Source organism: Chiloscyllium plagiosum, unplaced genomic scaffold, assembly GCF_037043375.1.
Source record: "Chiloscyllium plagiosum isolate Xiang-an unplaced genomic scaffold, Cpla_swu_hap1 HiC_scaffold_13, whole genome shotgun sequence".
Taxonomy (NCBI): domain Eukaryota; kingdom Metazoa; phylum Chordata; class Chondrichthyes; order Orectolobiformes; family Hemiscylliidae; genus Chiloscyllium; species Chiloscyllium plagiosum.
In genome coordinates, this window is record NW_028270151.1 from 16233990 (window position 1) to 16248727 (window position 14738).

The 14738-nt window shown below is 42.1% G+C and overlaps 1 protein-coding gene across 3 annotated transcripts in view; it reads right to left on the bottom strand.

Moving 5' to 3' along the window:
- Positions 1-469: 469 nt before the first annotated feature.
- The window catches only part of LOC122548204 (cysteinyl leukotriene receptor 1-like), a 60931-nt gene continuing 46662 nt past the window's right edge, over positions 470-14738 (bottom strand). The window contains exons 1-2 of one of the 3 annotated variants that reach the window (XM_043686748.2): positions 12532-12641; positions 470-3505 (exon numbers count right to left, since the gene is read on the bottom strand). In XM_043686748.2, the coding sequence (XP_043542683.1) occupies positions 2329-3501 (1173 nt within the window). In that variant the 5' untranslated portion in view covers positions 3502-3505; positions 12532-12641 and the 3' untranslated portion in view covers positions 470-2328. Of the gene's footprint in view, positions 3506-12486; positions 12506-12531; positions 12642-14738 lie in introns of those variants that run through there. The other 2 variants (XM_043686749.2, XM_087993341.1) reach the window with 2 other exon arrangements.

A 14738-nucleotide genomic window follows, 5' to 3' on the forward strand; every position in this document is an offset into this window, starting at 1 on the left:
CCATTTCCTCCTGTAGTCCAAAGATGTGCAGTTTAAGTGGATTAGCCATGCTAAATTGCTCAGTGTCCAGGGACATGTAGGCTAGGTGGACTAGCTATGGGAAATGTAAAGTTACAGATATAGGGTACAGACTCGATGGACCAAACAGCCTCTTTCTGCACTGTAGAGATTTTGTGATTCAAAATAAGTCTCTTTTTTCAGTGATACTGAAGTGATTTTGTTGTGTAGTTGCTGCTGTAAAAGATGGTAATGCAACAATTGCTTAATTCCTACAAGATCAATGTAGTAGCAGCCAAATATTGGTTAAGGTGAAAATATTGACAATGATGACATTTCTGAATAGCCCTTGAGACAGTAGAAAAAGAACATCACTTTGTTTTGAGTGTCATCCTCAGTGACGTGCTCCAAGTATTTTTTTGTTGTACATTTGATTCACAGACAAAATATGCTGCCAATTGAGCTACAAGTGACCAGGGAAGGTAAACATTTAATTAAGTATACAGAACAAAATGTACACTGAATTATACAAGGGAACAACAGTTGTGGAAATATCACACTTACAAAGCAAATACTTCTGTAGTACATGAAAACTTTTTTTAAAAAGTGCATCAAGCTTTGTTCAAATTTACAACATGATTAAATAATAACACAATGTGTCTCAAAGAAAATAATATCTCTTCCAGTTATGTTTGAAGCATTTAACAATACATAAATTAATTGGTTCACAGATGCCAGAAAGATGAGGGGGTGTTAATTGTGCAACAAACAGATATGCTTTCATTATGCTTATCCCTTCTGTGCTGATAATGTTTTTGGCAGCTAGTTTTCCTTTCTCGTGTCTCTTGTTCTTGCATTGAGCCAACACCTTATCCTTCATTTATAAAATATTCAATCTCCCCAACGTCTGAAGAGTCGATAAATTACTAGTGCTTCTTCTAGATAGCAACACATGGAATTACAGATATAATTACACAGAAACAGGCCATTTGGTCCAACAGTTCTTTGTGGCCTACACACTTTGTTCCTTCCAACTGCTGTCCTAACTGCAATTTCCAGCATCCCTGCAGAATAAGGTATCGACCTTGGAAGTTTGTATGCTTATACCCCACAGACAGAGAGAGCCCCATAAAAGCAATAAAGGAATTCTGTCAAATATTAGCAATAGCAAGTGATTAAATACTTTCTTGTAAAACAAGAACATTCAGACTGCAGTAAAGGGAGACATCACATTCAACTTCAGATATCCTACTTTGGATTCTTGCATGGGCTTGAATGTTGGGCCCACCTTAGCTGGATGCTTTCGATGGGACACTCTCTGGGCACCCTTTGTGGGGCAGGGGCACTGTCAGTGGGGCATTCTCCATGTGGCAGTCTACGTGGGGCACTCTCTGTTAGGTGGTTCACATGTGGAATGAACCTCCTGAGGAAATAGATGCAGGTACAATTACAATGTTTAAAAGCCATTTGGATAGGTACATGGATAGGAAAGGTTTGGAGGAATATGGGCCTGGAGCAGGCAGGTGGGACTAGTTTAGTTTGGGATTGTGTTCAGCATGGACTGGTTGGGCCAAAGGGTCTGTTTCCATGCTGTATGACTCATTGACTCACTTTGGGTATTTTCTGTGGGAATTTATGGTGGGATACCCTCTTGGGATATTCCCTGAAAGATATTTTCTATGGAGTATTCTCTGTGGAACACTGTCTGTGAGCTATTGTCTGTAGGATTTCAGGACGGGAGTGATTTTGGGTGACATGGCCTGTGCTGTGGGTGGAGCCAATATTTCTGGAGTGCAAGGAACAGGAAGTGGGCCATTTTGGAATTCTTCAGGTCAGAGGTCTAACTCTCAACATACTTGCTTTATGATATCTTTCAAATAAATCTTAAAATGTTTGGCACCAATGGTATAATCAGTGACTGAACTGAATGTTTTTTTACATATTTAAAAATGTTCTAATGTATATGATTAGCAAGCTACCTTTGTTACCCTTTCTTTTAAAGTCACACTCTACCATGCTCTCTGTCTTGTGGTTCTATAATCAGTTGATAAGATACAACGAATATTGTAGCTCTTCCAGTTCCTCCTCCACATCCCACGCTTCTTGACACCTCCCTTCGACGGCTCAGGAATTACTGCTGTTTTGATAAAGTGGCAAATGCTAGAAAATTCCCACTTTCCCGACTGTCACCATCAAAACACTTTGTCATATTTTCTTCCTAAGGAACTCCTTTCATACAAAACCTTTAGCAGTCAATCGACCTGCTGAGGAGACAAAAAAGCTCTCCTCATCTAGCAAGCCTCATCTAGAAAGGAAGCTTTCGAGAAGTCACTATGGGCTGTTTCGCTTGAAGTGATCACCGATTTCTGTTTTGCTTGAGAATTTATTGTCTCCTTGAGTTTTTTCATTTAACAGTTCATCTCCTTCACACAACAGAGTCTGGGTTGGCTTTATTGGTCCTGCGGACGACTCCAGCATCCGTCCTTGTTGGATGAATGCAGCGCTAATGAAAAGCTTGCTACTGGAGGAGCTGTACGAGACGTTAGATTCCTTTCTCTTCAGCCATGCCCTGACAAATGTTCTAAACCCTTGCCCCACAAAAATGTAAAGCAGGGGGTCAAAGCAGCTGTTGGCCACTGCCAGGCACAGCGTAGCCACCACTGACTTGCGGAGAATGTTTTCCAGATCACAGTCAGTGTGGTGATGGACCAGGTAATACAAATGCACTGTCCTTTGCATGTGGTAGGGAAGGAAACAGATAAAAAACACGCACAGAACCAGCACAATCATGGCTATGTCCCTCTTGATTCGTCTTGACTGCCAACTAACCCCCATTAAGTACTTTATCATCAAAGAGTAGCAGATGAGAATGATGATAAAAGGAATAAGGAATCCAACAGTCAGTGCAAAGTAGTTCATCTTAGCAATGCGAGTCCAGCTCTTGGCAATCACAGGCTCAAAGCACTTGATTTTGCCATGGTGAGCTTCGCTCCCTGACAACAGGAAGGGTGCTGCAGCTACACCCACGAAGAGCCAGATTATAACACATGCTATGACGCACCGGCGGAAAGTGAAAATTCTTTGATGCCTCATGTGATGGACTGTGGACAAAAAACGAGATATGCTCAAGCAAGTCAGGAAAAATATACTGCAATACATGCTGACGTAGAAAGTGTAGGTGGACACTCGACACAGGAAATCCCTGAATGGCCAGTCTCCTTCTCTTAGATAATAGACAATCCTCAGGGGAAGGCTGAGCACAAAGAGGAGGTCAGCAATGGCGAGGTTCATCAGGTAGACTGTGCTGGAATTCTTACTCTTCGCAATGCGGTAGAACACAAACAGAGCCAGCATGTTTGACAGCAACCCAATGACGAATACACCGCTGTACACAGTGGAGTAGACCATGTATTTATAACCATGATTTTCTGGACATACAGTTCCATTCATAGTCATGTTTGTGATTGTAGAGTTCTTGTGCAGGACTTCGTTTGTTGTCATCATCTTTCTGTTGAGAACATCAACAATCCTTTGATTATTTACTAGCAATATGCAAGTTACTACTCATATTCAGCCTATTGAGTCAACTTGTTATGGCTCCAAGATACTCTCCAGAGGATTGAGCACCTTCTTGAGGTCACACTTCTCGTGCACTACTGAGGAAGGTGCTGCCCTCTCAGAAGTTTTATCCTTGGGTTGAGGTGTTCTACGACTTGCCCATTGCTGTAGCTGTATGGCTGCATCTTAACTTCTACACTGTACCGGTATGGCTAACAGCTAAGGATGATGGGAAAAGTGGCCCACTTCACAGGAACAGTAGCCACCTGTGCAAAGCAGTGTCAGATCCTGTTGATTAAACAGGCATCTGGTGATAATGTCTGCTCAAATTTTGTGGTTATCAAGATGACTAAGTTAAGGATAGAAAAGAGGACAATGGAACAGATGCATGTCATCTATGTGACCCTTGGGTAGATGAACCCAGAGTCACGAGGATCCTGGGCAGGGATATGTGCTGGAAGGTTGAAGAAAGCAATAAAAGTAAAGACATTAAAGACATTGAAAGCAATAACCTAGGAACAACTATTGCAGAAGCAGGACCCTGAGCTCATTGAAGAAGGACATAGCTAGCTTAGTGGCTAAAGACTGGTCAGCTACTCCCCACCAGTGTAGGTAATAACTAAGCCTCTGGCAGCTTTGTGTTGTAACCTGATCCAATTTTAAGTTGTGGTGTTATACTGACTGAACGATAAATAAAGAAATAGATTGGAGTAACAGTACAGGCTGTAATCATTGTGACCACTGGTGTTGGTCCAGAGATGACAATGAACCACACTGCCCTCTCATGTAGGTGTGTAATGTCTTCACATTGCTACCTTGAAAAAAGGAGTGGGGGGAATTCTGCCAATATTTATCCAACAAGCACTGACACTAAATCAGATTATCCATCCATTGTCATGTTTGTGGGAACTATGAAAATTGGCTGCCTGGTTTTCTACATGACAACAGTGACTACACTTCAAAAGATACTGCTTTGCATGTGCAGCACTTTGGGACATCCTGTAAGATGTAACATCTCACCTTTCTCTATGTTATACGAGAAAGAATGATCTATGTTTTACATTGTGGCTTCTGAGATCACCCATGCAGATTAATCAATTACCGTTAATTGAAAGAATAATGTTGGACACAACATCGTGAGGAAGGTAAATGCTGGGAATGGAATTATTCACATTGATGGCATTCAGTATCATGATTAAACAAGAAGCAATCATAAAGAATTACAAATTCAAAGCGTCCTTCACTCAACCTAAGAACAGCATATCCTACTGCTTCTTGCATTATAAAAAACATATTTCCCAATTCTTCAGTAGACGTCACTGAGTGCATTGATATGTAATTACTGAGTGCATCAATATGCATCTGTTATATGTTAAAAAGAAGTGATTGAGAGAATATTCAAACCTTCTGGGACCTTGCATGCATCTATAAAAAATGACTCTAGTTTTTATTGATGCACTAGAGAAAGCATGCCATCTGGACACATCACAGCTTGGTATGCCACCTGCTCTGCCCAGGACCACAAGAAATTATAGAGATTTGTAAATGCAGCCCAGTCCATCACACAAACCAGCCTTCCCTCCATTGATTCCATCTACACTTCCTGCTGCCTCAGGAAGGCAGCCAACATCATCAAAGACCCCTCTCACCCCGGTTATACTCTCTTCCACCCTCTTCTGTCAAGCAGAATATCCAAAAGTTTGAAAACATACAAAAAGATTCAAGAAGAGCTTCTTCCTGTTGTCATCAGACTTATGAGCATACCCCTTATATATTCGAGTTGAGCTTTCTCTGTAGCTAAAACGCTATATTCTGCATTCTGTTCTACTACCCTGATGTATTTACGTAAGGCATGGTTTGTCTGGGTATCATGAAAAACATATTTTTCGCTGTATCTCGGTACATGTAACAATAATAAATCAAGTCAAATCAAATGTCTGGCAGACAGGAAAACTCCATCTCATTAGTACAAGGTCGATCAGACCCAGACCTGGGGAGAAAGTGAGGACTGCAAATGCTGGAAATCAGAGTCGAGAGTGTGGCGCTGGAAAAACACAGCAGGTCAGGCAGCATCAAGGAGCGGGAGAGTTAACGTTTCGGGTATAAGCCCTTCATCAGGAATGAGGCTGTGGGCCAGTGGGGACCTTCCCATTTATCTCTCAGACCCCTTGGCCCACAAGCCTCATTCCTGATGAAGGGCTTATGCCCGAAATGTCGATTCTCCTACTCCTTGGCTGCTGTCTTACCTGCTGTGCTTTTCCAGCACCACACTCTTGACTCTGATCTTGTGGATGAGAGCAAAATACTGCAAATGCTGGACATCTGTAGTCAACAGAGAGAATGCTGGAGAAATTCAGCAGGTTTGGCATCATCTGTGGAGAGAAAGAGGTAATATTGTGAGTCTGGTATGACTCTTCAAAACCAAGAAACAGTCATACCAGATTTGAAACATGAACTCTTTCCTTCCACAGATTCTGCCAGACTTGTTGAATTTGTCAGCATTCTTTGTGTTTGGCCCAGATCTATTCCACTTCCTGGTTCCAGGATGGAAAATGTGCCTAATTTCTTACTCCAACTGTGGGAGAAACGGTTGGGCTAAATAAAGATATGCAAGAGAACAGGCACTCCAAATAATGAGGGATTGGAAACACTCTATTGTTTTTATTAATTCACATGATGAGGGCATCGCTGGCAGTCGAATATTTATTGCCCATTCCTAATTGCCCAGAGGCAGTGGTTAGCACTGCTGCCTCACAGCGCCAGGGACCTGGGTTCAATTTCCCCCTCAGGCAAAGTTAAAAATCACACAACACCAGGTTATAGTCCAACAGGTTTAATTGGAAGCACGCTAGCTTTCGAAGCGACGCTCCTTCATCAGGTGATAGTGATGAAGGAGCGTCGCTCCGAAAGCTAGTGTGCTTCCAATTAAACCTGTTGAACTATAACCTGGTGTTGTGTGATTTTTAACTTTGTACACCCCAGTCCAACACCGGCATCTCCGAATCATGACCCCTCAGGCACATTCTCCCCATGTCTGCATGGGTTTCCTCAGGGTGCTCCAGTTTCCTCCCACAGTCCAAAAATGTGCAGGTTAGGTGAATTGGCCACGCAAAATTGCCCATAGTGTTAGATGAAGACGTAAATGTTGAGGAGTGGGTCTGGGTGGGTTGCTCTTTGGAGGGTCGGTGTGGACTTGTTGGGCCAAAGGGCCTGCTTCCACACTGTAAATAATCTAATCCAGGGCAGTGAAGAGCCAATCACATTGCTGTAGGTGTGGAGTCACAAGTAAGTCAGACCAGGTAAGGATGTCCTTCCTTAAAGGACATCAGTGAACCAGATGGGTTTTCCCAATCATCGACAATGGATTCATGGTCATCATTAGACTCTTAAATTCCAGACTCTTATTGAATTCAAATTCCATCATCCCCGATGGCAGGATTTGATCACAGGTCCCCTGAATATTAACTGGGGTTTCTGGATAAACAGTCCGGCAATAATACCACTTGGCTGTAGAGTTCCAGTCAAAGCAGATTTGAATATGAAGAAAAGAAGCTAGGAAAGGGAGTGAAAGGACAAGGAATGGTAATTGGAATTAAAAAGAAGGGAAATGGAAATAAGAAAGCTGGGTCCAGAGATTCAATAGAGAGAGAAAGAAAATGAATTTAAGCCTGGATTGACAAAAGGAGACCTCAAAGCAGGGAGGGCACTGAGGGGGGTCATCCAATTCATAAAATCCAGGAGGGAAATAATTAAGTTTGTGCAGGCACCATCAAAATTTGAGGAAAGGGATGTAGCAGCATTCTTCCTTTTTTTTTCAGAAAATCGTGAAAAATGCGAAGTGGTTAAAGGTAAATGAAACAATGTCCAGGCAGAGAAATCAGTGTTTTGTTTGAAACAAGGAGTAAAATATTTGAATCTGAAGCCCTAATTGAGGAACGTGGAATGCATAACCCTACCGTGAAAAAAGGTCAACAAATATTTGTCCAGTTTTAAGAATGGGAAATGAGTGCTCAGTGTCTGATAGCAGATTTATCTTTACCATCAGGTGTAAATTTTGATTGCGCTGCTCAGGAAGTGGTAATTTTGTTGAAAATCCAGAAGAACAAAGAAGTGCAGGGAACCTCCTTGCAATTAAATGTTCTGGAGCTACACAGAAAACAGGCTGTAGTAGACCTGGTATTGTATAGTAAAATGGAATAATAATCTTATAATGAAGGTTCCTCTTAGGTGGTAATGACTATGATGTGATTTAATCTTACATTCAGTTTTGGGGGGGAAAGAATGGGTCCAAGGCTATTTTAAATAATTAAAGAGAGGGAATTCTACAAGCTCTAAGGTGCAGAGGCTCTGGGTGACTTCATGCATCACAAAAGGTTTGAAAGACCACATCTGGAGTAATCCGCATAGTATTAGTCACCTTATTTGAGGAAGGAGGTAAATACATTGGGGACATTTCAGAAAGCATTTACCAGACTAATACCTGGAATAAAAGGTTGTCTTATGAGACTGAGTAGACAAAATAAAATCTAAAGAAGGGTCACTGAACCCGAAACATTAACTCTGCTTTCTCATCACTGATGCTGCCAGACCTGCTGCGTTTCTCCAGCAAGTTCTGATTTTGTTTTGTACTGGTTAGACTTGTACTTGCTTGAGTTTAGAGGAGAAAAAGACAACTTGATTGAATCATATGAGGTTCTGAGGGGGGTCACTGTTTAAAACAGAAATGAGGCAATTTCTTTTTTTTCTCAGAGTCTCTCATGAGCCTTTAGAACTCTCTTTTTAAGGTTGAGGTTAAATTCTTTTTAAGCAAGAGGTTTAAAGGTGTTGTGGACAACCAAGAGGGTTACCTCAGAGTACAACGGGATCTTGTTCAGATGGGCCAATGAGCTGAGGAGTGATAGATGGAGTTTAATTTAGATAAATGCGAGGCGAAAAACAAATCTTAGCCGGACTTATACACTTAATAGTAAGGTCCTAGGAAGTGTTGCTGAACAAAGAGACCTTGGAGTGCAGGTTCATAGTTCATTGAACACAGAATCACAGGTAGATAGAATAGTGAAGAAGATGTTTGGTATGCTTTCCTTTATTGGTCAGAGTATTGAGTACAGGAGTTGGGATGTCATGTTGCAGCTGTAGAGAAAGTTGGTTAGACCACTTTTGGAATATTGCGTACAATTTTGGTGTCTTTCCTGTTGGATGGATGTTGTTAAACTTGTAAGGTTTCAGAAAATATTTACAAGGATGTTGCCAGGGTTGGAGGATTTGAGCTATAAGGAGAGGCTAAACAGGCTGGGGCTGTTTTCCCTGGAGAGTTGGAGGATGAGGGGTGACCTTATAGAGGTTTACAAAATTATGAGGGGCATGGATGGGGTAAATAGGCAAAGTCTTTTCCATGGGATCAGGGAGTCCAGAACTAGAGGGCATAGGTTTAGGGTGAGAGGGGAAAGATATAAAAGGGACATAAGGGGCAACTTTTTCACGCAGAGGGTGGTACATGTATGGAATGAGCAACCAGAGGATGTGGTGGAGGCTGGTACAATTGCAACATTTAAAAGGCATCTGGATGGATATATGAATAGGAAGGGTTTAGAAGGATATGGGCCAAGTGCTGGCAGGTGGGACTAGATTAGGTTGGGATATCTGGTTGGCATGGACAGGTTGGACCAGAGGTTCTGTTTCCGTGCTGTACATTTCTCTGACTCTATGACTCTAGTTGGTTCCAGGGACTGAATTGCCTATTCCTGCTCTAATTTCCTGATTTGGAAAAAGTTAACATTGAAATTGTATCATCAGTAGTACAATCTGAGCCATAATAGCTCACTGAGTTTACAAAGAAATCTCCTCCCCATTCTTTTGCCAACTACCATAAATCTACATCACCACTAGGACAAATTATTTGGCCATATTCACCTTCCTGTTTGTGGGAGTTTGCTGTACGAAAGTTCATCTGTCGAGGTTCCTAAAGTGTGGCAGTGACCCTACTTCAAATCAGCTGATTAATTGGAATGATTTGGAGATGCCAGTGGTGGACTGGGGTGGACAAAGTTAAAAATCACACAACACCAGGTTACAGTCAAACAGGTTTATTTGGAAGCACTAGCTTTTGGAGCACAACTTCTTCATCATCTGGTGTGGATTATATGATGTTATATGCCACAACCACCTGATCTTATATGCCACAACCACCTGATGAAGGAGCAGTGCTCCAAAAGCTAGTGCTTTCAAATAAACGCGTTGGACTGTAACCTGGTGTTGTGTGATTTTTAAAATTAATTGTAAAATGGTTATAGAGATCTTGAAATCATGAAAAGTGCTCTTCATGCAGGTTCTGTAGCCCTATATAATACTGCAGCCAGGAGAGTTGTTAGAGCAATTAGAGACATGGAGCTATACAGCATGAAAGCAGACCTTTTGGTCCAAATCATCCATGCTAACCGGATATCCCAAATTAATCTAATCTAATCTAGTTTGCCAGCATTTGGCCCATATCCCTCTAAGCCCCTCCTATTCATATACCCATCCAGATGCCTTTTAAATGTTGTAATTGTGCCAGCCTCCACCACTTCCTCTGGTAGCTCATTCTGTACACTCACCACCCTCTGAATGAAAACGTTGTCCCTTAGGTCCCATGCAAGGACTGCACAAAACACTATATAGGACAAACAGGAAGACAGCTAACGATCCGCATCCATGAACATCAACTAGCCATGAAACGACACGACCAGCTATCCTTAGTAGCCACACACGCAGACGACAAGCAACATGAATTCGACTGGGACAACACTACCATTATAGGGCAAGCCAAACAAAGAACAGCCAGGGAATTCCTAAAAGCATGGCACTCATCCACAAACTCCATCAACAAACACATAGACCTGGACCCAATATACCGGCCACTACAGCAGACAGCTGAAACTGACAACCGGAAGCGACAGGGACTGGCCACTATAAATGCCGGAGGAAACACCACAGAAGCGCTTCACAGGAGGCTCCCAAGCACTGAGGATGTCACCTAGACAGGGGACGAAACATTTGCAACAAAAATTTCCAGCTCGGCGAACAGAACCACAACACCTTATCTATTTTCCCTATCCATGCCCCTCACGATTGTATAAACCTCTATAAGGTCATCCCTCAGCCTCCGATGCTCCAGGGAAAGAAGTCCCAGCCAAGTCAACCTCTCCCTATAGCTCAAAGCCTCCAACACCGGCAACATTCTTGCAAAATATTTTCTGAACCCTTTCAAGTTTAACAACATCTTTGCTACAGCAGGAACACCAGAACTGAGCGCAGTATTCCACAAGTGGCCTAAACAATGTCATGCACATGCACTGACCAATAAAAGCAAGTGTACCAAATGCCTTCTTCAATATCATGTCTACTTGTGACTCCAGCTTTATAGGTGGCACGTTAATTAAGCCTTATCCTCTGGTTAGAGTACAGCAAGATTATAAGAATTTGAAATCATTTTTAAACCCATATGGCTATATGTATTGCATCCAAATATTGAACTCAAACCTGTAATGCGGGAAACATTTGAAACTGCTTGCAACTAATCTGCTGCAATTGCATTAATTAGCAATGTCAGCCTATTTCAGCTTGAGAAGGTCACAGTGAACTGTTTTCTTGAATCACTGCAAATGTGTGTTGCAGCTACACTCTCTGAGTACAGGAGGATTCTAGCATGTCGACCTCGAGCAACAGTGAAGGAACAGCGATATAATTCCAGATGTGTATGATTTGGAGACAGTGATCTTCCCAAGTTTCCTGGTCCTTGCAGGTAGAGGTCACAGTTTTGGGAGGTTCTGAAGCAGGCTACATCCTGAACATTTGTTTTTACCAGGACCCAGGATTGAGACACTCCATATCTTACTCAGACTTCCCTTTGGCAAACAACCAACAGGCTCCCAACAAACCAGGTTTGGCATCATTTTAACCACAGATCTCCTGATTCAACCTGCTTTAGACCACCTCCTAGTCCTTTCAGCTCTTCTCCTCACCGTTTTTGGTCTGTTGATCAGACCTCTCAATGTAAAACATCAACAGCATGGACAAAGTCGAAAGTCACGTGACACCAGGTTGGAGTCCGACAAGTTTATTTGAAATCACAATCTTTCACCTGACGAAGGAGCAGCGCTCTGAAAGCTTGTGATTTCAAATAAACCTGTTGCGATTATAACCTGGTGTTGTGTGACTTCTGACTTTGCCCACGCCACTTCAACACCAGCATCTCCACATCAACAATGTGATCTAAACTCGGGGACTGCTAATGTTGAGCCTGGAACAATATTTAGCAGCACGCAAAGCTATTTAAATGGAAGCTTATCCTTCACAAAATTATGATAACCATTATCTCAATGAAAATGGACAGTACATTATGACAACATACCTGACAATACCAGCTAGTCATCTATTATTCATATTGTGATTTCAACACCAATGTAAAATTGAGTAAAGAACATTCCAGGACATTCCATAATGTTGAGAAATATTGAGTTTAGGAAATACTGTAAAGTTAATTTGAACAGTGACACAATAGACTGTTTCTAATGATGGGAAATGTGAGACACTGATTTAAAATAAATTAGCAAACTAATCAAAGGAGGGATGTGGAGTTTTTTGGGTAGTGTATTGTTATAATCTAGAAGATGTTGTCTGAAAGGATAGCGGAAACAAATACATTAGCAACAATCGAGACAGTCTTAGAAAATATTTGAAAAAGCAAAATTTTCAGGGCCTTTGGAAGAAAACAGGAGAAAATTGGATAAACCTTTCAAAGAGTTAGCACAATTATGATGGGCCAAATGTTCTCCTTCAATGCTATAAAATTAATTAATTCTGAAATTTGTGACAGCCACCTGGCATTCAAACAAATTAGTCTGCAATTTACATATAAAATTAAGGTGTTAAGAGTTCAAAAGAGAAGCATACTTAGCATTATGGCATTTTCAACACAGCGTAAAAGTCATCACTCACATTTCATAGAGTTTCGATTCACTTGAAGACTATATGTTGGACAGCTACTGACTGTCATCTACTCTCTTGCGCGAACTTGATTACAGCACTACTTCCACCCCAGCACTCTTGAGCTGCTATTTATCTGAGTAAGAGCAGTGTGGTCAACAGTTCAGTCCCACCCACACACTTCAACAACACACAGCAACTGTTTCCAGGGGACACTGTATCAGCCATGCCATATGTGACAGGGAACCAGAACAGAAACAAAGTAGTGAATAGATAAACATAAGATTAACACCCGGACATATGAAAATTCAGAGTTTTATGCAAGAAGCTCAAACTGATCAATGTCCGGTGCTAACCAGACAGGTTGGTTTCTTGATCAATGGTGTCAATTTGGAGCTAATCCTGTAGATATCACACAGGAATATCTACACATGGGAATAAAATACTGCTTAATTTTGACTAAAATATACCTGCTAAATTTTAAAAAGGGAGAAAGGTTCCAAATAAGACAGTCACTGAGAAAATTTCACAACAGTTGTGGAGAAAGAATGCTTGCTTTTCACAGACATTTTAAGCTTTGTTTCGTTCTCTTTACCCTAATAAGGAAGATTTGATGACAACAAATCTTTTGGCTTTCCTGTTTGCAGTTCAAGTTCTGCTTTCTAATTTCCCTGTGCCTTTCTTTCTTGCCTTTCATCCAGCATAGGCCTTGAGTTTTTGATATGTGAAGCGAGTGGATTTTTGATTTAAGTGTTGGCCATGATTCAGTGAATTGTTGGCTCAAACAGGACATGAGCACAGAAACCCGAGCTGTTGCACCACACATTCCATCCCCCCACCACCGTCCCCCCACCACCATCCCCCAGTGTGACGAAAGGAGCGTTGTGCTATCAGAGGCTCTGTCTACAAATAATGCAATAAACACATACAAAAATTCCCAAGACTTGTTCTGAAAAGGGGAGTGGGGCATTTTCCCTCTTCACTATTTATCTCTGAGTCAATATCATTAAAAATCAGATTGTGTGCTCATTACCAAACACGCATGTTTATGGGATCCTGCAGAGCACAAATTAACAGCTGTATTTCAAGCCTATAATAGTGACTACACTTCAGAAGTAATGTGTTGGCTATTGAGTGTTTTAGGACATGATGGTGTTGGGAAAGGCAGCATATAAATTCAGGTTTTCGTTTATATGCAGAAAGCTATCTGTTCTCCACACTGTTAACATATTTATGTTAAGCAACTTAGTTCCCCATATGACTTGGAGTTAGAGGCCATTCAGATAAACGAGTTCAGTATGCATTATTATCCCTTGAAGCATCTTTCAGATTGCATGTGCTAAAGCTTCCATTTTTTTTTCGTTTAAGTGTCACTTTCGTTGAGTTTCATAAAGAGTTTTCCCCTGCAAGGCCTAGTGGTTTTGCTCATTCAGTCATCCCAAACTCACCCCTCATTCTGCCCCCGGTCTCCTCTCATGTTTAATACTAGCCCAATTCTACCACTCACCCTGCCCTGAAAGAGCATACCATTGCTGGGATATCTCAGACCAGACCCCTGCCTCTGGTACTTGTGCCATCTTTCAAAGGTCATTGTGCGCATGGTCAAGTGCTGTTAGTCCAGAGATGTCCTGTATGGTTTGTAGCATTTGCCCGAGATGTGACAGAAAAGAGAAATTTCTGGTACGCTCCCACCCCTCCTCCCCACAGACTTTGCAGATGGGTCCTGGTGGATAAATTGCTACAGAACAGGGACATCTATCAGGACCAACAGTTGAGGTCAGATTGTAAAAACCAGCCAGACTTCTCCAAAGATGCCACCTGGGTCATTGCAGTCTCTGTAATCGGGAATTTTCAATGACTTTCTCCGTTCTGCCAGAGCAAGAGCCACCATGTTTTCTTTACCACCTCACACTCCCTATGTCTCCACTCCTGCATTTACCTCTTACAAAGGTTCCAACCTTCGCACGACTACATGTGACATCTTCCCTCACTCGCTCTCATCCAGCCCAAAGCCCTCTCTCCTCCCCTGAATGACTGAGCAACTCACTTGGGGCACCTCATCATCAACTTTCCCGCACCAGAAAAATCACTCACAGGTGGGCGGCACGGTGGCACAGTGGTTAGCACTGCTGCCTCACAGCGCCAGAGACCCGGGTTCAATTCCCGCCTCAGGCGACTGACTGTGTGGAGTTTGCACGTTCTCCCCGTGTCTGCGTGGG